The sequence below is a fragment of the Bos grunniens genome, chromosome 19 (assembly GCF_055505025.1).
Source record: "Bos grunniens cultivar Pamir isolate PY7600 chromosome 19, Bosgru_T2T1.0, whole genome shotgun sequence".
Classification (NCBI taxonomy): domain Eukaryota; kingdom Metazoa; phylum Chordata; class Mammalia; order Artiodactyla; family Bovidae; genus Bos; species Bos grunniens.
Window position 1 is genome coordinate 18,666,010 of NC_141183.1, and position 25,746 is coordinate 18,691,755.

Consider the following 25,746-nt stretch of genomic DNA (forward strand, 5'->3'; position numbering starts at 1 on the left):
TCCTAGTGTTCATACCTCCATTATTCCTTCTCGATTATTACTGGAGACAAGAGAATATAGTCATTAAGAGTAGGTTCCAGATTCTAACTCTCTGGCTTCTAAGTCCTAGCTCTGCCTGTGACCCACCAAGTCACTTAGGCAACTCACTTATCCTTTCTGAGCCTCAGTGTCCTCATCTGAGACAGTGCACACAGAGCAGTAAAGTGTTTTCCCCTCCCAGAAAGTCAGCATCACTCCTGGTGATCAAAAAACAACCTTTCTCATGATGTCCATCACAGATCAAGGTCATTGCTGTGCTCCCAGCAGATCAGAGATCCCTTTCTTCAGATGGGCCTAGGAAGGCATAAGCCAGGTCACCTTTATGATTCATTTAGCCAGTGGCTTGGAACACTCATGTCCTGATGTGTTGGGCTCTGGGGCAGAAGGTAGACAATTAGGGATGGACGAACACAGTCCCCTCCCTCGGTCCCTCCATCAGTTGGAAGGTGTCTGGTCTGACAGAACACAGTGCAGAAAAGAGTTGAGGGGTGGCCACAGGATGTAGCAGGAGCCTAGAGGTGGAATCCTTAACCTGGGGAATGGGGTTCTGGAGAAGACGGCTGAGCTGAGTTTTGGTAGCAGAAGCAGACAGACTGGGTGGACATCCTAGGCAGAAGGAATGAAAGTGGCTGCTTTGGAGGTATCACAAAGGAGAATGATGTGGCCAGCTTGGAGTGTGAGGAGCATTTTGGAAGTTGAGACCAGAGAGGCAGCCAGAAGTCAGACTGGGAAGGGATGCAGCTGCCATACTGAAGAGTTTGGACTTTACCCTGAAGAGTGTGAGACATGGAAGGATTTTAACTGGGGAGAAAGATGATGCAATTTTTGTTGGAGAAAGATCATACTGGGCAACATCCTGGCTTTCCTAGGAAAGAGCTTTTCTCCTCTGAAAAACAGGGCTAGTGGGCTCGATTGTGAAATAGGGGCTGGAGAGATGGTCTTTGGTAGCTCCCTGTCCCCCCCTAGAACTCACGCTCAGAAAGGGCATCCTTTTTCCATGTGACAGTCCCTGATAAACCAGGTCCCTGGACCACAGTGGGCTCAGCCTTCTGCTTGGTGCTGTGGGATTTAAAAGAGTGCCAGGCATTCCCTGCCCAGAAGGCACTTCCAGTGAAATCGGGAAAACCAGGCACACTTGATACCAAAATAACAAGGCCTGACTGGGTATGATTAAATGAACTGGATAGATAAGTTAACTAAAGATGGGGGTGGGGCAGGCACTGCAGACCTCTGGGCCAGGGTGGTTAGAAAAAGCTTCCTAGAGAAAGCAGGACTCAAACCAGGCCTTGGATGCAACTTAAGCCCTGGACTCCCCCATCATGATCATTTTGGGGGGCCCTTTGGACCCACTCCTGAGCTGGAGTCACAGCTGCAGTTTTTAAGTTTATTAATTTTAAAAATTATTTATTTGGCTGCACCAGGTTTTAGTTGCTGCACGCAAACTCTTAGTTGTGGCACAAGGGATCTAGTTCCCTGACCAGGGATTGAACCCAGGCCCCCTGCATTGAAAGCACCAAGTCTTAGCCCCCGAACCACCAGAGAAGTCTCTCTGCAGTTTTACTTTAGTTTGTGTGGTTGTTCAATTTGCAACCATTTCCCCCCACCCACCCCAAGACCCTGTGTTCTATGAAGACAGAACAGGTTGGGTTTTCCTCACTTTTTTATCATTTGGGCCAGCACACTATTGTTTTTCGTTCTTGTTTAACAAGTCATGTCCGATTCTTTTTCAACTCCATGGATTATTGCCCGCCAGACTCCTCTGTCCATGGGATTTCCCAGGCAAGAATACTGAAGTGGGTTGCCATTTCCTACTCCAGGGGATCTTTCCCAACTCAGGGATCCAACCCATGTCCCCTGCATTGCAGGGGGATTCTTTACTACTGAGCCACAGGGAAGTCCAAGCCCTCAATTAATATTTGTTGGATTAATTAATGTATGACTGGATAAATGAGTGAATAGTGAGAAAGAAGTGACAAGTGCTTCAGGATGTGGAAACGCAGACAAGGGGCAGAGGCAGGAGCACATGGTATGGTGACCACTCATGTGCATAAAGCACTTTATTACTCACAAAATGAGCTCACACGCTACTGTCTCGTTTGATCCCTACCATCAGTTGTTTTCTTTGACTCTGTGCAGTAAACAGGGCTGCTATAATTCTTGTTTTACGATGAGAAGAACAGAAGTTCAATGATTTGTCCAGTGTTTCACTGCTGCTAAGGATGAGCTTGGACTTGAACCTGTTGTTTTCATGCAAAGTCTAGTGCAGTAACTAAATTGCCTTCTTCCTTTGCCTTTCCCAAGGGGGAACATATGGTAAGACATATGGTAGAACATATGTTTGGAGGAGTGATCAGGGGCCAGGTCATAGAAAGCCTTGAGTTTCAGGCTCATCTTCAGAGTTTGGACTTTATCTCCCAGCTGGGAAGTCTTTTTTTTTCTTTTAAGCTATTTAATAAAGAATAAATATTAATGATATTTGTGAGGGATAGTATAAAGTTAATTGCATATTAATATTTATTTAAAATAAATATACGGAAAGTAAGTTTAATTTTAAGAACTGAGTCAAAGACCTAGGAGTCAAAGGAGTCATCTCTACTGGACTCGGAGGGCACCAAACAACTTAAAGTAGCTCTGTGGTCTGGGCGTCATGGTAGATGCTAAGGACACAGGGGTGACTGAGATATAGGTCATTATCAGGATGAAGTAAGATTGTGTACGCAGTCCAAGCCAGCTCAAAGTAACTGCCATCCAAAATAACAGAGCGTATGTGTTTGAGCTGAAAAAGTCCTTGATGACATCACCTCAAAACTGCAAAGACAGAGCTTCAGTTCAGAGGAAGTTCCTGGGTTGAAGCCCCTGAAGCTGCCCTTCAGCCTCCAGGATCACCCCAGAGCAGAGATGCAGCTGCTGTTGGCAGATTGGACCACAAAGATGGCTAATTAGAGCCCCCACTTGTACATCGCTAGCTCACAATACTGTAAGGCAGAATCCGGAGGGGAAAAGGATTATCTTGAAGGGATTGCCTAACAATATGCCCCTCGGAATAGCCTGATACCCTGGGGGAGGCGAAGGCATCTTATTTCTATCACTGCCGTGGTCAGTCATTGTTACTGATGGGGATGGGGGTGGGGGGCATCTGGGTATCCTTCTGACGTGACAGAAGTAGGCAAGAGATTGAGAACCACATAGTGAGGTTATCTGAAAGTTGTATAGTCCAGGAAGAGGACTGGGCCATTAGCTCTATAGAATAGGAATTAGAATTGTTTTAATATGACCCTGTGGAATAGAAGAGATGTTACCTAAGGAAAAACGGCCAGGATTGAATTTCAGAGACATCATGAAGCTGTCTGGAAAGACAGTGCATTCACCGACACTGGACTTGTCCAAGTAAAGTAAGCAGAAATGATGTGGAGGAGATTCAAACACTGAACAGGTGTTTGGACCAAATGGCCCCTTTGATCATGAGATGCAATCCTATTCATTGGGTGATGTCAGTCAGTGCTTCCGACCTCAAGAAGAAAGGTTTCAGGGACTGGAGTGATCAGAGAAAGATGTTGGGTTACTTCCTCCTTCAATCTATTGGATCCCTTGTATGCTGGACCCTGGGCCAGGCGCTGAGCACAGTAGCGGTGAAGACAAGCTTCCTGCCTTGCCGCTGAAAGCAGAGGGACAGTTTAGGAAGAGGGAGGTGGAGGCAGGGTCTGAGTTAAGGACCACCTACTCATTTGAAAAGACCCTGATGCTGGGGGGAAATTGAAGGCGGGAGAAGGGGATGACAAAGAATGAGATGGTTGGATGGCATCACCGACTCAATGGACATGAGTTTGAGTAGGCTTTGGGAGTTGGTGATGGACAGGGAAGCCTGGCGTGCTGCAATCCATCGGGTCACAGAGTCGGACACGACTGAGCGACTGAACTGAACTGAACTATATGTGGAGCACCCTTAGGTGCTTTTATGTATTTTCAATTCTTTCAACAAGCAGCACAGTAGCCAATATTTGCATTTCGAAAGAGCAGAGAGGCTAAGTGACTTGGCTAGGGTTGTAAGCATAGAATGAGCTCCATAGCCAATATTCATGGTAAACGGATTAACCTTTATATGTCAGCTTCTACAACTACTGAGCCTGCATACCACAGCTAGAGAATCTATGCTATGTGCCACAACAAAGGATAACACGTGCCAAAACTAAGACTCTACACAGCCAAGTAAATAAATATATATTTTTTAAAATGTCAGTTTCTGGGAATTCCCTAGCAGTCTGTTAGGGGAAGCACACTGACTGAAACAGCCCACCCTGGCCAGGTACCATAGTAACCATTTGCGTGAGTTGTTTTACGATAGACAGTCCAGGTAAGGAACACAGAACTAATAAGCCATCATCAACTAGAAGAGTTCCGGAAAGGTCCAAAGGAGACACCACATGTCTGACCACCTCCTGGAATCCTTCTCACTGGCATCCATCTTGGCTGAACAAGGTGTCCACCACCAGGAAGGACTTCTGAGTCAGAATGATTGGCTAAAGACAGCACAATCCCATCACCATGAAACCAGAGACTGCGAGCCACGTGGCAGAGCAGTTCTCCTGGGTTCCTTTACTCTGCTGCTCTCCGGCTGGGAGCCCTTTCCCAATAAAATCTCTTGGTTTGTCACCACATGTGTCTCCTCGGACAATTCATTTCCAAGTGTTAGACAAGAGCCCAGTTTCAGACCCTGGAAGGGGTTCCCCTTCCTGCAACAAGTCCAGTGGTTAGGATTCTGCAGTTTCACTGATGAGGGTGGAGTTTAATCACTGGTCGGGGAACTAAGATCCCACAAGCTGCCCAGCCAGGCCAAAATAATTAAAAAATGGGGATGGTAATGGTATCTACCTCAAGGACTGTGAAGATTCAAGGAGAATGCTTACAGAGTGCTGTTAAGACTTGGCAGTAGCCACTACCATGGCTATTGTTAACCATTGCCAGAGGCTGCACAGCTAGTGGTGGCCAGTCCTGAACTTGAAGCTAGGCCCCGCCCGCCCCGGGTTTCTTCCAGCTTGGGAATGTTTTAGCGCCCAGAGCAGAATAATCCTGCGATCCCCACCTGCCCAGCACGCTAGGGAGGGGCGCCTTCCGGGTCCCGCCCCCAGTCGCCGGCCCCGCCCACCTTCAGCTGGCCGGACGTCCGGTCCACGTGCGCGCGCTCCCGAGGCCCCGCCTGTCTTCAGAGAGCCACCCAGTAAGCGCCTCTGAGATTGGGCGAGCGGCGGCGGCCAAGCCGGGTCAGAGTCCCAGGGTACGTAGCGCGCCGCATGGGCAAGTGGGAGCGGCCGGACCCGGGTTAGGGGGCTGGCCGGTTTGCGGCCCCTGGGGCCGCTTTGTCTACTCTGGCGTTCAGGCTCCCGCGCTTGAAGGGCTTCGTCCAGCCTGGAGGCATTGTGTCCAGGCGCCGTATTCTTGGCGCAGTAGCGGTGCTGGGCTGGCGTAGAATACGCGCCTTTCTTTTGAGCCTCGGTTACAGTTTATTGAGCACATACTATGTAGCAGCTCTTGGTCAAACGCTTTTACCTCCGTGGCTCATTGCCTTGACAACAACCCTACTAAGTAAGGTGATGTTTTAGAGCTGTGGAAACAGGTTTACAACTAGAAAGCAGTGGAAATAGTGAATTTAAACCAAGGTTTAGGCCAAAGCCGCTTCCCTCGTAGCTCACTCGGTAAAGAATCTGCCTGCAGAGTTCAGGAGACCCGGGTTCGATCCCTGGGATGGGAAGCTCCCCTGGAGAAGGAAATGGCAACCCACTCCAGGGTTCTTGCTTGGAGAATTCCATGGACAGAGGAGTCTGGCAGCTACAGTCAATGGAGCCGCAAGAGTCGACCCGACTTAGAGACTAAATAACCACCCCCTGCACTTCAGACTTTTGTGGTCAGATTTGTTTGATTTTTGAATCCAGCCTCTGCCATTTCCAGTTGTGTGACTGTGGGTACCGCTCCGACTCTTGTTTGCTCACGTGAAACATTGATGGCGTGGAGTTCCCAACTCTTGCGTTGATGAAAAGGGCAGCCTACTTCTCTCCCCTCTCCCCGCTCCCCAAATGGAGGCGTTGGCGCCTCTGGCGCTGAGTTTGTTTACGAAGTTTGCAAAAAATTTTCTGTCTCTTAGTTATGGGGAAATTTTCACCCGAATGAACCTTGAAATTGAGTCCTAGTTTTAAAGTTGAGGAAATGGAAAGCTTTGAAATGTGTTTTCTTTGGGGCCGGGAGTGCAGATTTGCCTAAGTAAATCAGATGGATTTGGCAGGGTGCAGACAAGCCTGGGGACACGGTAACATAATAGAGATAGGAAGTGGACAGTCCGGTTGGGGTAGTTTTCCCTTACGAGGGCCCTAAATTCCCCCCAAATCCTCTTCTGTCTCTTGAGCAAGGTCTGAATCTGTCCCTATGGGAAGCGTGTTCAAAGGGCTCAGAACCTCATTTGGTTCCTGTGCCTTTACGACTGAAGGCAGGCCAGCAGTAGCCATTGAGCTCAGCTTCCTTTTGAAAACTACCCACTCTTCACATTTTTAGGTTGCTTAAATTTTTCTCTGAAAGTTTCAATAGTTGCAAAGACCGTGATTTCTGGTTAATTGTAAATATTGACATCTTAAAAATGAAACTGTCAAGGCACTTAAGTCTGCAAAGGAATCTAAATACCATAGTGATTTGATGTTCCCTCATCCTTGCAAAAGATTACATGAACCAGCTTTTATTGAACAGTTGAAATTTTACATGTTACTTTTTCCTCCTTAAACTCCTATTTCCACTTAATTTCCTCCGCAGAATTTCTTTTTCTAGTCAAATCAGTTTTATACTTGAAAGTCTTTGGTTTGTTGTTCTGCTCTGCTACAAAAATACTTATAAAAACTAAAACATTTTTGAAAATTGTGTTGTCATACTGTTAAACATTTTCTTTTAGACTGAGTTCCAAAATTGTAAAGTACAAAACTGACCAAAACAACTAGTTTTAATCATTGTTAAACCTAACTCTTATTTGAAATGCTTCTCTTAATAAGCTGAGTGGAATGTTTTCTTTTAATTCATGTATGTATCCCTGTATATTTGCTAGAATTGATCTCATGTGACCTCAGCCTGCAGTGGCTTTGGAGTGGGGCTTGGGTTCCCAAGCAGAGGTTGAGGCTGGGTCGTGGCAGTGAAAGCACTGGATCCTAGCCACTAGACCAGTGGTAAGTGACAAGGGCCCTGGCCCTTCAGCTCTGCAGAAAAGAATTTCCACAAAGATGGAAAGTAGTGAAGCAAGTAAAGTATTTATTAGGAGGAAAGAGTACAGTACGTGTGGCTAGACACACGGGGCAGACTCAAAGGGAGGGTCCCTGAGTTGTTGAGTCTCGCCTTCGTGGTAGTTTGAATTACTTTTATGGGGTATTTCTTCCCTATTTCCTTTGGCCAGTCATTATGATTTGCCTGGTTCACGGTCCATATTCGTTATATCTTAAGATCCTTCCATGTGGGCGTACGCATCTTTTAGCCAAGATGGATCCTACCGAAAAAGCATCTGGGTAGATCATCCCTTGACATGATTCCCCTTTGGCCTCCTAGGAACCTTTTCGGCCCACGTGTGTTCAGGGAGGTCTCCTGACTTCAGGAATGAGAAATATGTGGTCTCTGCAGGGTCCAGCCTCCTCCCTTAATTGTCCTGCTATTAACGTCTTGGAGTTTTTTGGTCAATAGAGAATGAATCTCCATTTTTTTTTTACCCTGGGGGGTGGGGGTAGGGGCATCTGCCTCCTGCCTCAGAATGAGCAACTAACTCTAACCCTGCTTACCCATGAGCTGGACATTTAGCTGTGTGCTTCATGTATTCAGGGGCTTCCCTGGTGGCTCGGATGGTAAAAAATACCCAAAATGCAGGAGATCAGAGTTCGATCCCTGGGTCGAGAAAATCCTGTGGAGAAGGGAATGGCTACCCACGTCAATATTCTTGCCTGGAGAATTCCGTGGCCAGAGGAGCCTGGAGGGCTACAGTCTGTACGGTTGCAAACTGAACGACTAACACTTTGTGTATTCAATAGATGCTTTTTGAGGCCCTTCTACTTATTGGGCCCTGTTTTAAGCACCTTAAATACAATAGTGCTCGGATTCTAGGGGGAGAGGCACATTACATCAAATAATCACGTAGACATATTTGAGGGGTGATAATAATAAGCACAGTGAAGAAAAGTGGAACATGAGGGAAACAGAGGGATGCTACTTTATATATTCAGGACAGTCTAATTGGGTAGCAGTGGGACAGAGAAGGGGAAAGGGGTCTTGTGACCTTTGGGAAAAGGGTCCTGCATGTGGAAGGAACAGCCAGCATGTCCACAGGCCCGAAGTGGGAGGTGCCCAACACAGTCAAGGGGTATCAAGGGGCCAAGATGACTGGAGAGTCTCATTTGATGGGAGGAGTGGGAGGAGGTGCCCAGAGAGGCTGGAGCTGAGTCTCTCCGGAGACACACAGGAACTCTGAGACGGAGAGGTGATGTGATCTGACTTAGGATCACACTAGCTGCTGTGTGACCAGCAGACTGTCAGGGCGCAAAGGCGGCAGCAGATCACTCACTGCAGTGACCTGGGAGCCAGACGCGGGGCTGGGGGGAACCAGGCGTGTCTGGGAGGTAGAGCTGGCAGGGGGCAGGTGGGTTGGATGAAGATTGTGAGAGAGGAACTGGAAGGATGCTCAGGGTTTGGGGTTGAGCAGCTGAAAGGACAGAGGTGCCCTTCAGGGAAAGGAGTAGACCGCCACCACAGACGTGTCACACGTGGAGTTAGGAAAGATGAGGCGATGGTGGCATATGTACCTCATTCAGCCCTGATGAAACCCCTGTGCGTAGTTATTATTGACTGGGCCATGCAGCATTCAGAATCCTAGCTCCCCCTCAGGGATTGAACCCAGGTCCCCTGCATTGGGAGCTTGGAGTCTTAACCGCTGGACTACCAGGAAAGTCCCAAGTAGTCATTATTAATCCCATTTTATATGTAAGGACACAGAAGCCCACAGCGCTGGAGAATATTGCCCAAGGCCACGTGGCTGCCATCCCAGCCGAGGCCCTTGACTTCACAGCCCCTGGGGTTTGGCCTTCCCTGTGATCATTTTTCTGTGTGGCACTAGCATAGTTGTCCAGTCCAAACAACCTCCCTGCTGGGGCTGCTGCTGCTAAGTCACTTCAGTCGTATCCGACTCTGTGTGACCCCACAGATGGCAGCCCACCAGGCTCTGCCGTCCTGGGATTCTTCAGGCAAGAACACTGGAGTGGGTTGCCATTTCCTTCTCCAATGCATGAAAGTGAAAAATGAAAGGGAAGTCGCTCAGCCGTGTGCGACTCTTAGCGACCCCATGGACTGCAGCCTACCCAGCTCCTCCATCTATGGGATTTTCCAGGCAAGAGTACTGGAGTGGGGTGCCATTGCCTTCTCCAACAACCTCCCTGTCCACCCATAAAACCTCCCTGGAGCAGTGGTGTGTGCCTGGAGGGGGCTGTAGAAGAAAGACCTGCCTTCCCTTGGTGGTGGCAGGGCAGAGGGAGAGGCAGGCTGAGCGCCACACCTGCTCTGGGGACTCCCTCCAGCTCCTGGCAACCCGGAGGAGGAGGTGCTGGTGTAATATGGGTCCAGCGGATGAGGAGAACTTGGACTCAGGCTTAAACAGCAGCCTCTCACCGATAATGAAAGATCAGGAGGGGAAGCGTAGATAAAAATAGCACTTACTAGTTAACTGGAAAACAATATATTTTTGCAACCTCTGGTTCCACAAGAAAGTAATTGGGTCCCAAGGTAGGGAACAACTCGTTTTCATGAATGATTATATTGATCATTGGAGCAAAGTGGATACACCCGCTTTGGAAAGTAATTCAAAGGAAAGACTCGTGGCCGGTCAGGCCGGCCCAGGGTGAAATCCTGAGAGGCTGCAGAGGAGGAAGGAGGCTGGAAGTTAATGAGGGAGCAGTCTCCTGGCCCCAGCCGGCAGGTGTGGGGCTGTTGCTTGGGAGACGCAGAACAAGAGAACTCGCTCCCAACCAAGCCCTGAGCTCTCCTGAGGGAGCAGAGAGTGTCCATTCACATATCAGTCCCTTACTCTGCTTGAAGCCGCCGGGGGTTCTGTTTGTCTCCACTTTTCTCCAGGAGGGATTTACTAGCAGTGAGCAGTGTGTTCTCATGGATAGAGGAGCATGCTGGGAGCCTCCCCTGTGCCGATGAAGGGAGAATGTGACCCCAAGTATTTCCGGTCCCCTTCCCTGCTCATGGAGTTGTTCTGTTATTCATTCTACGATGATCATCAAACACTATCCAAATGAAAAGGGAGCTTTGGTTGAGAGCTCCGTGGGTGCTAAGTACTGTTCTAAGCACTTTACATATATTAATTCATTTACTTTTCATGGCAACCAAGAGTAGGGCTCCTTAGCTCCATTTTACAGATGAGGGTTAAATAACTCAAAGGAAGGTTAAATAAGGTGACCAATATCGCTCACCTGGTGAGTGACAGACCCTGGACCCTGGACTAGATGCTAGGGACAAAAGGTCCAAGCGCTGGACACAGCTTGTGGCCTTGTGGAGCTTATTTTATCTAATCATCATCATGCAAACAGAAGTACAAAGCCGGGTGGGCACAAGGGAAGAAGAGAAAAGGAAGTGGTGAGAGGTGTGAGGGGCCCAGTGTGGATTAAGAGGGGCACGAGGCTGTACTAAGAGGTGACCTGCTCCCTGCTGCTGTCAGGTCCTGACTCAGAGTGACCGCTCTGGTCCCTCAGTTAAAGCGAGGACCCCCGTCCTTCCTGACCCCCTCCCCCACTTAGCACTGCTTCACATATTGTGACCTTTCTGTTTCTATATCTCCCCAACTGCCTCCTTCAGTGGAGTGTGAGCTCCGTGGGGGCAGGCGCCCTTGTTCTCAACAGTGCCTGGTGCCTGACTGGCTGAAGGGATGACTTGAGGAGTCAGCCAGGAGGTGAGGGTGGCGGACAGGGGAACCACAGACGTGGAGGCTCCGAGGTAGGAAAGAGCCTGCGTGTTCAGGGACAGGCAGCAGGCACATGTGACGAGCACAGGTGCGGACGAGGAGTGACGGAGGGGATGGGAGCGGGGGTGGACAGTGAGAGGTATCACAGGACCCAGAGACCTCCGAAGTCGAGGAGGAGGAGAAATACATCGAAGATTTTAGACGGGAATGACAGGAGCAGATGTTCACGTTAAGCCACGAGCCTGGCTGCCTTGAGAGAAGTGAGGCAGGGACTGGGGGGAGGGGTTGCCAGGTCACGGGCTCCTGCAGGGGTCTAGGGTGCGGTGGCTTAGGTTAGCAGGGTGGGCATGGTGGACTGAGAATTCCCCAGATGGCACGGGGCCGTCTGGAGGCCCGTGAAGCAGTCCACTCATTGTTCCCTAAGAAACCCTGCCAGGGGAGATTCCAAGGGAGATCAACCTTCCCCAAATGTATTTTCTTTGTCATCTCCAGACCATGGGGGCCCAAGAGGTTAAAACCAAGGAGCCCAGCAGTAGTGGAGCACAACAGAATTCTGTCGTCACCTAACAGGGCTGAAGACCTCCCCCAATCCCAGTCCTTACCCTTTCTTTACTCCCTGCTGCCTCCCATTGATGTGGAGACAGAGGGACAAGAAAAGACTGGATGTGGCTCCCCTCACCCCCTCCGGGATCCCAGGCCCGGAATCAGTTCTGGAATCCAGCTCCCACTCACTGGCTTCTCTTTGTCGCTGTGGGCCCTGGTGTTGTCCTTCCTTCTCCAGCTCAGCCAACGCTCTGAACAGCTTTGGGTGCTGAGGAGGGAGACGGCCGGCCACCAGTGGGCCTGTCATTCCTTGGTCACCCTGGGAAGTTCGCTGGACCACAGGAGGGGAGGAAGGACACACCAGCGTGACTCACAGCCTACCCCGGGGCTGCTGCTGTTCCTGCTGGAAGTCCAGCCCCATGTTTACAGGTGTGGAGACAGAGGAGCAGACGGGGCCAGGTGTTTGGAGCTCCGCTGTTTCTCTCTTCGGAGCACTTCCCCCCTTGGGCCAGGCTGCCGAGGAGGCTTCCCAAAATCACAGCTAGTTTTCTGGCAGAGTGCAGAGGCTGGGACCAGGCCTCTCAACTCCAGTCCACGGCCTTCCATTTTTACCGGGGTTCTGGTGTCTGATTGGCTGGGACGCGGGTTTGCGCCCTAGATTCAGAGAGAGGGGCCTAGGGTGGACGCTGGGTTTCTTCTACACTTTTTCTAAAGTTTCACAGGGGATTCAGATCACAGCCAGCTTTAGGATGGCAGTGCCGTGAGGGGAACTGGAGCGGATTCTACAGAGTGATGAATTTTGAGCCACACCAGAAGAGGATGTCAGAGGTAGTCACCGCTCCTGTAGGTGCCTGGGGCAGAGCTATGGGGGAGGTCTGGGTGGGACCAGGGGCCTGACTTCCAGGCAGCTTGGAACCTAAACCTTTCCTCCTTGCTGAGCCTTGAGGGTCCGGGCGGCCCCTGGGGGCAGAACGGCACTCCCCAGCCCCAAGGTGGGTACCATGTGACAGCTTTCTGTCACCTGTCAGTGTTCTCTTCTTGGCTGGTTTCATTTGTTACTGTCTCACCAAGCTTTCCTGAGGGGCAAGACCTGGGTTTCACTTTGGTTGCTGCAAAGCCCAGAGGGGCTCAGTCAGCGGTTTGTGAGGGAGCAAGCTATGGAGGGGCTTATGGGACTGGAACAGCTGGTATTTGTCTTTAAGCCAGGGGCTCACAGCCTCCCAGGGCATGCACGCCTCCATCCCCTCGCCTCTCCCAGCGGAGGCCAAGCCACTGTGAGTCTGTTTCTACAGATTGTCAGCCAGGGCCCCAAGAAGGGGGGATCCTCACTAGGTTACCCCAGGAGCCAGGGGCAGACACTGAGCCTGCGCCCTGGTGGTCATGCCTTAGACTCGGCCCCCTGTTCTGCAGAGGGAAACCAGTGTGATCATTAAGAAATCATTTTTCTTCGGCCCCTGTAGACAGACGCACCCTCCTTATTTCGTCTGAATTTAAATGTAAGTTAATTTCCCATTCTCTGAGTACATGAAGGCAGAGGTCTGGACACAGAGTTAGGAGCCCTGATTTCCATCCAGGCTCTGCTTTTAGTTGTGATCCTGGGCAAGTCCCCTCTTCTCTGGTTCTCAGTCTATACCATCATAAACAAATAGCCCGTCCCAAGCCCTGGGACACAGCAGAACTCCCTGGGTGCCTCCACCCCTCTCCCCTGAGACCTGGTGCAGTAGGTCTCCAGAAGGGTCCTGTCCTGTGTGCAGGCAGGAGGTGAGGTCTGCTCAGCCACGTGGTCTTCCAGGCTCCCTTACCCAACTCAGAACACTCGGTTGACCAGGTGGCAGCGGCTTGCTCTCACTGATGAGGTGTCAGGCCCCTGCGGAGAAGCAGGCCCCGTCCTTTCCTTCAGCTGAGGCCAGTTCTCCGGCCCCACTCTGTGCCTCCAGGTGTGTCTTCAGCAGAAGAGCAGACCCAGGGCTTTAGGGACAATAGGAGACCATTGGGATGAAGAATGCCGCTGTTGGGTGTTCCATTTCAAAGCATCAGCTGAGTGGACCAAAAACAAATTCTTTCACAGCTGAACCCTTAACTCCTCTTTTGTAAGCTGTGGGGAAACCTACCTGAGGGCAACTCCAGTCTCAGAGATTGAGGAGCAGTCTTTGTAAACGGTTTAATAATTTAGTCAGAACTACGTTTGGATGGTGACTGGTGGATATTTTCCTGTCTCCATCCCAGGCTTCCCTGAATGAGAATGAGCCCGGGCAGATTTCAGCTTCTAGGTTGGTGTCACCCCGAGCCACCCAGCCAGCCTGCCCACATCCAAGCGGCTGCCTCCCCATCACTGGTGTGTCCTCAGGAGAGGCAGGCTCATTTCAGTATTGTTGTTCAGTAGCTCAGTCGTGTCTGACTCTTTGTGACCCCCTGGACTGCAGCACGCCAGGTCTCCCTGTCCCTCACCATCCTGGAGTTTGCCCAAGTTCATGTCTGCTGAATCAGTGATGCCATCCAACCATCTCATCCTCTGCCTCCCTCTTCTCCTTTTGCCCTCAGTCCTTCCCAGCATCAGGGTCTGTTCCAGTGAGTTAGCTGTTCGTGTCGGGTGGCCAAAGTATTGGAGCTTCAACTTTAGCATCAGTCCTTCCAATGAGTATTTTAGGGTTGATTTCCTTTAGGATTGACTGGTTTGATCTCCTTGCTGTCCAAGGGACTCACAAGAGTCTTCTCTAGCACCACAGTTTGAAAGCATCAATTCTTTGGCACTCAGCCTTCTTTATGGTCCAACTCTCACATTCGTACATGACTACTGGAATATAAGCTCAAGCAAAGTGTAATCAGGACAGTAAGTCTGCTGTTTAACCAAAAAAAAAAAAAAGTCCTGTGACAGATTTCAAGGTCCTGGAAATGCTTCCTTTGACACTTCTGAAGGAAGGATGAGAGAGACCTGGCCTTTGATCTAATTTCTCCCAGCTTGGGATCAAAGTCCAGGACATGGTAACCATGTTTACTGAAAATGCAACATAGCTTAAAATCTATGGTGAGAGTCTGCAGTTGCAGGAATGGAGACCTAATTTCATGAAAGTCTTTTTTCCTTTCCGTGCCTTGCCACAAGAGCATAACCCCCAGCGTCCACCCTGCACCAGCACCCTCACCTCCATTCCTGGTTATTTACCATGTGAGTGGTAGTGCGCTAAGGGCTACAGATGCATTTTCTCAGTCAGTCTGCAGAGTTTCTGCACAACGGCCTTAGGAGGCAGGTTCTGTCGTCCCCATTTTACCCCATTTTATGGATGAGAAAACTCAGGTTCCCAGAGGCAAGTGACTTGCCCTGGATTGCATGGCATGTAAGTGGAGGAGCTGAATTTGAAGGGATACATGCTTCTAGCCTCTGGGCTGTATTGCAACTTCTCGGTCTGAAGCCGCAAGTCGCGACGCCAGGTTTAAGGCTGTCTCCCTGCCAAGCCTGTCATCCTTTCCTCATTATTCTTGGCATGCTCCATCCTTCTCCAAACTTTGGGCTAAGTGGCCACCCAGCCTGCCTGCGGCTGGGCTCCTTACCTCGGTCACTTCTTCGATGAGGAGTTGGGATTATTCCTCTCAGTTCCGACCAGCTGCCCAGGCTGTCCCAGTTCTAGCGCTAGGGCACACGGGCAGGCCGTTTCCTCTTGTGAGCCTCTTGTCCAGACGAGGAAGCGGAGGCTGGGGTTCACCCCAGAGGGACAGCTGTCCCCTTCCTGTGGGAAGTTTGCCCTCAGTGGGGTATCGCCGCCTCCAGAAAGCTCTGTCTGCTTAACAGCACTTGACCTTGCTCTTCCTGCTCAGCGTTTTGATGGCTAAATTTACATAGTGTTAGTTTGCCTTCTTTGTGAATGTTTTTAAAATACCGGAGGCCTCCCGGTAAAGAGTTTTCTGTCTCAGGTGGATCCAGAGCCCCTGAAGCTCAAGCCGTGGCACTGCCTGGCCAGGCTGTGTCTGCCTTGCTTTGCCTGCCTTTGCTTCACCTTCCCTCAGCCTCTTGGCCCCACACTGACCAGGCCTGCTCTGTCCCATGGGCAGGTCCTTCCGGCGTTCCTGTGGAGGACCCTCACCACTGGGGAGCTTGGCCCCTGTGACTCCAGACTCCTGGTTCTTGGTCTCACCGACCTCCCTCCTTCCTGGGAAGATGTTCCTGGTGGGCCTGACAGGGGGCATCGCTTCAGGCAAGAGCTCAGTGATCCAGGTGTTCCAGCAGCTGGGTTGTGCGGTGATCGATGTGGATATCATTGCCCGGCACAGTGAGTTGTGGGCACAGCTGTACCTTGCAGCTCCTCTCTGCTTCCTTCCTTCCATCAGGCCTCACCTTTTCACAGGCCTTTCCCATCAGCCTGGCCTCCTGCTCCCAGCCCCTGTGGCCCCCCCTCTTCTGCTCACTCTTCCCTCCCCCTCCCCTCACCCCATGACCAACACGAGGGATTCTGTGTACTCTGGTCCCCTCCCTAACTGCTTTCCCTCCTCTGATTTTTAAAACATTACTTATTTATTTCTGGCTACACTTGGTCTTCATTGCTGCACAGGCTTTTCTCTAGTTGCAGCGAAAGAAGGCTGCTTTCTGGTTGCGGTGCACAGGCTTCTGAGTGTGGTGCTTCTCTTGTTGTGGAGCACAGACTCTAGACACACGGGCTCAGTAGTTACGGCATGTGGGCTTAGTGGCTCCCTCAGCACATGGGATCTTCCCGAACCAAGGATCGAACCCACGTCCCCTGCATTGGCAGGTGGATCTCAACCACTGGACCATCAAGGAAGTCTCCCTCATTTTGTCTTTGCTCCAGCTGAAAGAAGCACCCCTGGGTTGCCCCATCATTTTGCCTGTAGCCCCTGGGAGTGTCCTTGTTGGCCTGGAGGCTCCAGAGAATGACCCAGGTTCCTCTTCCTGCCCCAGTTGTCCAGCCGGGATACCCGGCCCACCGGCGCATCGTGGAGGCCTTTGGCACCGAGGTCCTGCTGGAGAACGGCGACATCGATCGCAAGGTCCTGGGCGACCTGATCTTTAACCAGCCCGACCGGCGGCACCTGCTCAACAGCATCACCCATCCTGAGATCTGCAAGGAAATGATGAAAGAGACCTTCAAGTACTTCCTTCGGGGTAAGTCCTGGACCTGGGACCAGGCAGGGCAGAGCCGGTTCCTCCAGGCTCAAACCCTTCTGTGCAGAGATTGTCCATGGAGGGAGGAACCAGTTTTCATGCAGGCTGTCAAATTCACTCTGCTCATTGGCATCCCCTGTGTAGCCGGGTACCAGCCCCAGAAAGATGAAGTGATGTTCCTCAACTCTTAAGGGAGTGGACAGTTTAACGAGAAGAGGTGCTTGAGGCTTTTGAGCCCTGAACTCCAGGAAGCTGATTTTTCTCATAGGGGTGGGAGTAATAATGATGTTGTTGTCGTGGTTTAGTTGCTAAGTCTTGTGTGACTCTTGTGACCCCATGGATTGTAGCCCACAAGGCTCCTCTGTCCATGGAAACCTGTAGGCAAGAATGCTGGAGCAGGTTGCCATTTCCTTCTCCAGGGGATCTTCCTGACAAAGGGATCAAACCAGCATCTCCTACACTGCAGGTGGATTCTTTCCCGAGGAGCCACCAGGGAAGCTTCAGGGAATATAATACTTGACGAATAATGTAGTCGTAAGACCAGAGTTTAAGTCCCAGCCCTCATGGTTTCCAGCTGCATGACTGTCAGAGTGAGCCCACCCCTCTGCCTGTTTCCTCCTCCGCAAAGTGAAGCTAATAATACCATCTCGAAAGTTCTTAGGGACTAAGAGTCCACACCATGACTGTGGGTCACCAAGCAAATGTAAACCGTGGTCAGAGTTGGTGCTGGTTGAGCTGCCTGGGGGAGTAAGTTTGCAGGGTGGAAGGTAGGAGGCTCCAGCATGGCCAGGGCTGGCAGGGGTGAATTCCAGTGGAGGATAATCCTTCAGGGCTGGGCCTCAGTGGAGAGAGCTAGCCGGGCATGTGCGGGGCCAGACAAGTGATGAGGCAGGTCTAAAGGAGGGGAGCATATTTGTAAAGCAGGGTCTGTGGCAGCCTTTTTCCCAAGCCATACACTGCATTCCAAGCACTGTTCTTCAGGGCGGCATGGGGTAGGGGTGGCCTGATCATTACTGTCCAGGATGGGGTCAGCCCCCGGGAGAAGGGGGAGAGCCCAGAACCTGGCTTGGGATCAGGCGACAGGCTGGCCCAGGGCCCTGCAGAGCTGCCTGCCAGCCTCTGGGACTTGGAGCCTCCAGCCCAGGCTCTGAGTTGAAGGCCTGCCTGCTTGTCTGCCGTCAGTCACCAGTCACGAGGCTGAGACTTTGCTTCCTGGAGGCTATGAGGAGCCTTCGTGTTTTTTTCCAGGCTTTTGCACTGTGATCATGGCCAAATTCTCTCATGCATCAGGTTCTCATGTACAGAGTGGGGACCTTCCCCCCTGACCCCACCGCCCTGGCCAGTACCTCCCTACAGAAGGAAAGGGATGAATTGACAGACAGCCTGGACATTGATACTCCCTTCCCTGCCCCTGAGCCCTGGCCGGGCAGGAACTGGTCTGGATGTCCTCCCTGCCAGACCAGCTTTTGCTCCCCATCTCCTTGTTGCAGGCCTCTTTCCCCACCGTCTCCCTCAAGGAGAGTCTCTGGACTCTTGCTGCCTTTGTCCTGCCTCTTGTGTCTGTGCCAGGACCCCTTCTGTCCTCCCCTGCACTGCTCCCCCCCCCACCGCCCTGCCCGTCCCTCAACCGGGAGTGGGGCCTTCTGCCTTTCATTCCTGCCCTTTCGAGATCTCTCCCAGGCCAGGCGTGAGTATGTATGTCTTCAGGGCTTCAGGGTGGCAGCAGCTCTCCCCTCATAAAATTACACATCAGATAATGTCACCTGCTCCAAAGTTCTCCCACTGTGTCATCTACCCAGCCTCCCCTCTCCCCAACCACCACCACTTAAATAAAAGCCAGGAAGCTCTTTTCAGCTCGATAAGGTGAAAAATGGGGATGACAGCTGTGGCTTCCTCAGTCCCAGTTTTCCCCTGATGAGTATAACAAATACAACTGTCAGAGTTGGTATAATCAAACGTCAGATAAGATCACCAGCTGTTGGGAGGTCTCCGCGTAGGCAGACGGATGTCTTAATAGAGTCAGGATGGTTTGCAGAGCTTATCAAGCAGGAGCGATGTGACAGCTGAATAGCCCTTTGCCAGCGAACCAAAGAGCTGGCCGCAAGCTCCCGAGAGGGGCCGAGGAGAAAGGACAGTGACGGGAGAGAAAGGGATGGGAGTGGAGCAGAAAAGGGAGATAAAAGGCCCGGGAGGATCTGGACTCGGCTCCTGCTCTGGGCTGGGGAGGAGCGGGGAGCCCGCGCTGCCGGCCTCCTTCCTCCAGGAGCACTGGTAATGGTAGTAATAGCAACCGTCATCTGTGGAGCCTCAAGTGAGGGTCTGGGTGACGGGGAGCTGAGTGGTTTACAGACTTTTGCTCTCGTAGTCCTTAACCATCTTCCTGTGAGGTGGGTCATCCTTTCAACCACCGACATAGGCGAGGCTTGGTAATGAGGCCGAAGTGAGACAGCAGGGGCCGCACACCAAGGCACGTCCCAAAGCCCGTTCCCTCAACCCTGGCTTTACCTGAAGGCGTCTCTTGGGCTTCCTGAGCATCGAGCCCTGAGGAACAGGAAACCCAGAGGCTTGGGTCACCGCGTCCCCTGTACCACCTGGAGCACAGCTGCCCTGTGACGCCCCTGGGATGGTACCACGTGTGGTTGGAAGTGTTCGCAGTGGGGCATCGTCCAAGCCAGGCAGGCGTCTCTGGGCCAGAGCCAGCGCCCAGCCCTTTCTCACTGCTCCTGGACCCATGCCAGCTTGTTGACACTTATACAGTGGTCACTGGTGTCGAGAACTAGGAGCCCAAAGCGTTTCTGGGTGAGAAGCTCAGGGACGTGTCTGCTCAATGGGTGAGGGTGCCGCCCCCTTGACTGGCCTTGGCTTGTATTGGGTTGGCCAGAAAGTTCATTCAGGCTTTTTCATCGGATGTTGCAGGAAAACCCGAACGAACCTTTTGGCCAACGCAATAGTAGGCGGGCTAGACAGCGTCTTTTACCCTGCGGGAGTTGGTTCTATAGTATTAGTCATAACCACCCCACCACCTCCAGACCAGTACATGTACTCCCTGGCTGGAGCTCTACCTCTGATGCCACGAAGCAGCCTCTTTCCTTTGGGGCGGCTCCTGCTGCCCACGTATGAGTTTTTGGGGGAGAATCTATAGATAGCGTCGCAGGACTTTTCAGCAGGGAGCCAGGCTTGGACCTGTCTCCTGGGTGGAGAACCTCTTTTTTTAATTTAATTAATTTATTTTTGGCTGTGCTGGGTCTTCGTTGCTGCTTGCACTGGGCTTTCTCTAGTTGTGGCAAGTGGGGGTTACTCTCTAGTTGCGGTGTTCAGGCTTCCCACTGTGGTGGCTTCTCTTGCTGGAGAGCACAGCCTCTAGGGTGCGCGGGCTTCAGTAGTTGTAGCTCTTACATTCCAGAGCCTGCGGTCAGTAGTCGTGGCATACTGGCTTAGTTGCCCCTTGGCAAGTGGGATCTTCTGGGACCAGGAATCAAGCCCATGTCCCCTGCATTGGCAGGCGGGTTCTTTACCACTGAGCCACCAGGGAAGCCCCTTTTCCTCTTTTTTTGAGGAAAGGTGGGTGAAATAGGGCAGAAAGGACCCAGCTACTCCCAGAAACTCTCTCCAGTCTCCTATAATTCGGCTGTGTCATCTCCCCTGTTCAGAAATGGCAACTCTTTGGGTTTCAGATCAGGGGACTCAACCCTTTGTGTCCGCTTTGTCAGCCTCGCCTCATTCTGCTCCAGGCCTCCACTTCAGCCAGAGCCGCTCCCATTCCTGGAACCCTCACCTCTGCCCACCTCATTTTCAAATCTCAGAGGTCCTACCTGCTTTTCAAGGCCACTACAAATGCCATCCTTTCTATAAGGTCTTCCTGGATCATCCACCCCAAAATGACTTTCTGCAACATTTTGTCCTGAGTGGCATTGGAACCAGCTAGCATTCAGGTTATTGGAGAAGGAAATGGCAACCCACTCCAGTATTCTTGCGTGGAGAATCCCAGGGACGGGGGAGCCTGGTGGGCTGCTGTCTATGGGGTTGCACAGAGTCAGACACGACTGAAACGACTTAGCAGGAGCATTCAGGTTATGCCTTTCCTTAGAAGGTCTCCCCACTCTGCTGGGGAGCTCCTGATGGTGGGGGACAGTGGTTTTGGCTCATTCCCACACTGAGCATGTAGTCCTGTGTGTGCTTATAGAATTGAGTTTGTGCATTTCCTGGCCTCTCCCCAGGATACCGCTACGTGATTCTGGACATCCCCCTGCTTTTTGAGACCAAGAAACTGCTCAAGTACATGAAGCACACCGTGGTGGTATACTGGTGAGTGTGTGGCATGGCCTGGCCCCACCGAGGCTGGAAAGGAGCACCCCCCGGGTAAGGCGCGTACCTGTGAAACGGCCCATCGCATTTTACCCTTTCCCCACGTGGTGACCAGGAGGCCCAGGGGGTTTGGGTAGCAGTGCCCTGAGCCTGTAGAAACTGACCTCTATAGAGCCAGGCCCAGATATGCCTGGGGTGGATGGGGGAAGTGATGGCCCCCAGGTGTCTCTCTAGTGCTTGGGAAGGGCTCCCCCTGCTGGTTCTTGGAGGCATTTCAGCCCAGATGCTGGGCCCTGCCCTGGGGGACCATGTTCTTATTCAGTGGTTTCCTTTTCCCTCCTGTAACGCTTCTCAACTTTCCAGACAGCTCCCACATCAATTTACCTCTCAACATAAGGTAGTCAGGACAGGAGTTGATATTTCTTGGGTATGGGAAACTCAAGGCAGGAGTTACAGAATTTGTCTAGGGTCACCCACTGGCAATATGTATGAACTGAAAGTTGCAGAGAGGGAGCTGTCAGAACTCAGCTAAAGAAGGTGCTTTGTTCTCAGAATCCCTCAGGATGTGGAGCAGACCGGCATCCAGGTTTGGCAAACAAGAGGATCAAACTGTCAGAGAAAATGAGTCATAGTCCCAGTGGGGTGTGAGTGTAGATGAGGCTTCAGGGTGTCTCTGCCTTCCAGAAACTTCCGGGATGCCACCCACAGATACAGCAGACACAGAGGTGGGCCCTTGGCTCTGCAGGTATTTTGGGCACAGGGTGTTTCTCAAGAGACTAATGCAGGGGAGGCTCCTGGAACACCGGAGGCAGGGCCTGGAGTGCTCAGCGCCCCCAGCATCACTTGCCCTCCCAGCTCCTAGCCCTGGGCTGTCATTTAAAGGCAGCCTGAATCTACTGAGCCTGGAGCAGGGACTCAGGCCTCCTCTTCTCTCCCCCGCTGGAGCAGGGACTCAGGCCTCCTCGTCTCTCCCTCGCTGGCCTGTGTCTACCCGTGTAAACCTGTAGCCTCTCTGGCTTCTTTGTTCCCTGTTTGGGAAAGACTGTCAACTGAGGCCAAGCAGACTCCATGAAAACAGTTCTCTTTGCCTTGAAGTTTTAATATAATTCCAAACTTTGTACCAAGGGATCAGAAAAAAAAAAAAAAAAACCCACCTCGGAGTATCATGTTTAAGTGAAAGTGTTAGTCGCTCAGTCGTGTCTGACTGATTCCATGGACTGTACCCTGCCAGGCTCCTCTGTCCATGGAATTTTACAGGCAAGAATCCTGGAGTGGGTTTCCATTCCCTCTTCCAGGGGATATTCCCGACTCAGGGATTGAACCCAGGTCTCCTGCTTTGCAGGCAGGTTCTTTGTCCTGAGTAAACAAATTAGGACCTGGCTGCATCTGCAGTCACCAGGTGACTCAGGCCTGCGTTTCCCACCTTCCTCCTCCCATGCTTTCCTTTTGCCAAGAGACAGCTGTGGCTCCTGGCAGATAGATGGGGCTTTGTGGATTTGCCAGCTTCCCAGGAGATCCTCCAGCCCCACTCACTGGCCAGAGCCTTCCCAGCGTCCCAGGTACCATACATCCCCCGCTGTTATCATATGTGGTTGTATGACTCTTGAGAGTATCCAGGAGATAAATGAAAGATTATCTGTCTTTCATAAAAGGAATCTACACTCAACAAAAATAAGTCCATCCCCACATGGACTCCTTTAACTGGCAAACTACCCCTTGGGCATTTGAGCTAATATGGGGGATTTACCAAAGTGTGATTATACCAAAATGTGATTATTCACTTTTTTGAGGAGCTTGCCAATTGTTGGGTAAATGTTTGGGCAAAAATTCACTTACCCCAAACAACATCAGTCCTTAAACTAACCACATGGGACTCCTGCTGAGCTCCAGGCAGGGCCGTCGGCGAGTTCTGCCTTCACATCCCGGGAGGCCCACTGGTCTCAGCCTCACCCTCTAAAGGATGAATGCTCACTTGTGGCCCCAAGCCGTCTCCATTCTCTCAGCCAGACTTTCCCAGCCACAGATCTGCAGAGTCCCTGACAAGGATTGCATATAGTCCTTGTTCTCAGCCTGGTGGGAACTGGCCCCATGACCTTGACAGCATGCTATCCTCCTAACAAAGGAAGTCAGAAGTCCTACCAACTTTTCAAGGCCAGTACAAACGCCATCTTTATACAAGGTCTTCCTTGATTGGTCAGCCAGAAATGACTTTCTGTCACGTTCGGTCCTCAGTGACTTTGGAATTGGCTAGTGTTCAGGTTATATCTGTCCTTTCTGTCTTGACATCCCAGGAGGTCCTCAGGTCTAGGCCACAAGTAGACTAAAGGGACTAAATTGTAGTCATCAGATCTTCCCATCCTATAACTGGAAAAACTCTGGCCCAGTGGCAAAGCAGAGATACCCCCAGACGGCAGAAAACAGCTGCTGCAGCCTTTTACCCCCTTGTTCCCATCTAGGGGCTTAGGCAGTCAGAGAGCTAGGGGGCTGGTAGAGATGACCTTGCTCCAGAGGACAGCTGGACGGTGCCTGTGTAGCCAAAGCAGGACAGGGAGCTTGCTGAGGAAGGACCAGGCAGTAACATCAGAGCGGGCAAGAGAGGCATTCTTTGTATTTTCTCTGGAACTGGGAGACTGGGTGCTGCTTGGCCTACTGTGCAGTGCTCAGTCCTGTCCCAAGGGCTAAGGGGATCCAGTTCTCAAGTCCTTGCTCCTGTTGGAAGTATGTTGGGGCATCTCTCTTCTTCCATGCCCTCCAGCCCAGCGGCCACCGTCTCAGCACAGTCCTTGTGCTCTGAATGTGCCGGGGTGGGTGTGGGGAGAAGAGGAGAGGGCTCTTTGTGGAAGCCCAGGAAGCTGATTTTTATGCCGCAGGCCCTGGTCCCCAGGGGAACTGCAGGACACATTTAGCTTGCAGACCCAGGCCTTTCAGTAAAGGTCATCCATCCAAGGATGCAGGATGTCGCTGATTCCAGGTGACCAAATCCTCCCATCTTAAAACCAAGGAATCTCAGGCCTGGTAGCCAAGCAGAGAGACCCTAGATGGCAGAAAACAGCTGCTGCCCCTCTTTCCCCTCCCCATTTATACTAAGGGGCTTAGGTAGCCCACAGCGGTGCTAGGGTGCTCATGAAAAGTGGGGTGAGGTGGGGGGAAGCCCGAGCTTCCAGGGCTGCCCACCCCTGTAACAAGGGAGGAGGAAGTCCAGAGCCTGCAGTGCCTGAGCAGCCCTTCTGCCTGGTCCATAGTGACCGAGACACGCAGCTGGCCCGGCTGATGCGGCGGAACAACCTGAGCCGTGAGGACGCGGAGGCCCGGATCAAGGCCCAGCTGCCCCTGAAGGACAAGGCCCGCATGGCCCGCCACGTTCTAGACAACTCGGGCGAGTGGAGCGTCACCAAACGCCAGGTGGTCCTCCTGCACGCGGAGCTGGAGCACTCCCTGGAGTACCTGCCACTGCGGCTCGGGGTCCTCACGGGGCTGGCTGGCATTGTCGGTCTGTTCTACCTGCTCACCCACTACCTCCTGCCTTCCCCCTAGCTGGACCCTCCAAGGCAGGAACTGCTGGGTCTCAATCTCCTCAGAGGCTGAAACCAGGTAACAAATGCATCGGGTTTCCTCCCAACTCCTCAACACACGCACTCTGGATCCGGGCTGGAGCCCTGCCCTGGGCCTTCCTTTCCTCTGGGCACATACGGCATGCGCTCCGAGGCAGGGAAACAGCCCTCTGTCAGCAGATGCTCCTTTCCACCTTCCCCAGAGCCCCTCCCTATGGAACCCCCCACAGAATAGTGTCCATGAGAGGCTGTGACAGTAACACTGAGAGACTATTGTTAATTTCTTGGGGGGGGGGTAGCGCTCTCAGGGGCTGTCACCAGTGTTTAAAGCTGGGAGGGTCCCTGGGCCTGAACCGTCTCCAAGCACATGCGCCATCATGGCCAAAATGTCCTCTTAGTGGACATCGGGGAATCAGTTTGGACCAAAGGCTGCCCCCTTCAAGCAGGATTCCCTCGTAGACTGAAGCCCTCAGCCAGGATACAGTAAGGATTCACTTATGGGCAATGCTATATCCGGGCAGAGGCCAGGCCTCTTCTGAGATGACCCACTGCCCCCCGTGGTATTTCCCCAGCACCCCACTCCCTGCCCCCTACCACTCTGCCTCCCTGAGCTCTTGGTGGTCCACATGCACCTGGATTTTTCTTGCCTCTGTGCCTTTGCCTTGCTGCTCCCCAATCTAAAATAACCCTCCCCCCACCCCCCAACTGGGTACCTTCTAGCTCAGGCACCACCTGAAGCTCCAGGAGGGATTAGGTGCTCTGGGTCACCACCCTGCCACCACTACCATGTTTTACCTGAATCCACAGTATAATAATCAACTAAAAGCTGGTTGGTCTCTCCTAGACTGTAAGCCCTTTGCGGGCAGGAACTGTGTCTTATTCATCTCTGTTCCTGGTGCAGAGCCTGAGTTGCCACTGGTGCTGAATAAAGTGTGTTGATCTGAAATGCCCCATGCTGCCACTGTACCTCCAGCATCACTGACCAACTGAGATTCCCAGACTCCACTCATACCATTTGGGCTTAAGCATGGCCTCCTCCCACACTAAGACCTGGGCCCCTCACTCCCCCAGCCCTAGAAGGTACAGTCGCCCTCTTGACTTCATCCAGGAGGATTCAGCCAGGTCCTAACGTACCTGTGTGAGAGGAGTGGAGGTGCTGGGGCAGCCTCACATCCACGTACTCCATCTTCCTTCCCCAACCCAATTAGACCAGTGTGGACATCAGCTTCCTC

The 25,746-nt window shown here is 52.0% G+C and overlaps 1 protein-coding gene across 6 annotated transcripts in view; it reads left to right on the forward strand.

Moving 5' to 3' along the window:
* Positions 1-25,460, forward strand: part of DCAKD (dephospho-CoA kinase domain containing) — a 28,086-nt gene extending 2,626 nt beyond the window's left edge. For 2 of the 6 annotated variants that reach the window (XM_086357283.1, XM_086357284.1), the window contains exons 3-6: positions 15,593-15,810; positions 16,455-16,658; positions 20,876-20,963; positions 24,206-25,460. In XM_086357283.1, coding sequence (XP_086213409.1) covers positions 15,699-15,810; positions 16,455-16,658; positions 20,876-20,963; positions 24,206-24,497 — 696 coding nt within the window. In that variant the 5' untranslated portion in view covers positions 15,593-15,698 and the 3' untranslated portion in view covers positions 24,498-25,460. Of the gene's footprint in view, positions 1-5,266; positions 5,312-7,117; positions 7,236-15,592; positions 15,811-16,454; positions 16,659-20,875; positions 21,018-24,205 lie in introns of those variants that run through there. The other 4 variants (XM_086357285.1, XR_015147523.1, XM_086357282.1 and 1 more) reach the window with 4 other exon arrangements.
* The last annotated feature ends 286 nt before the right edge of the window (positions 25,461-25,746 follow it).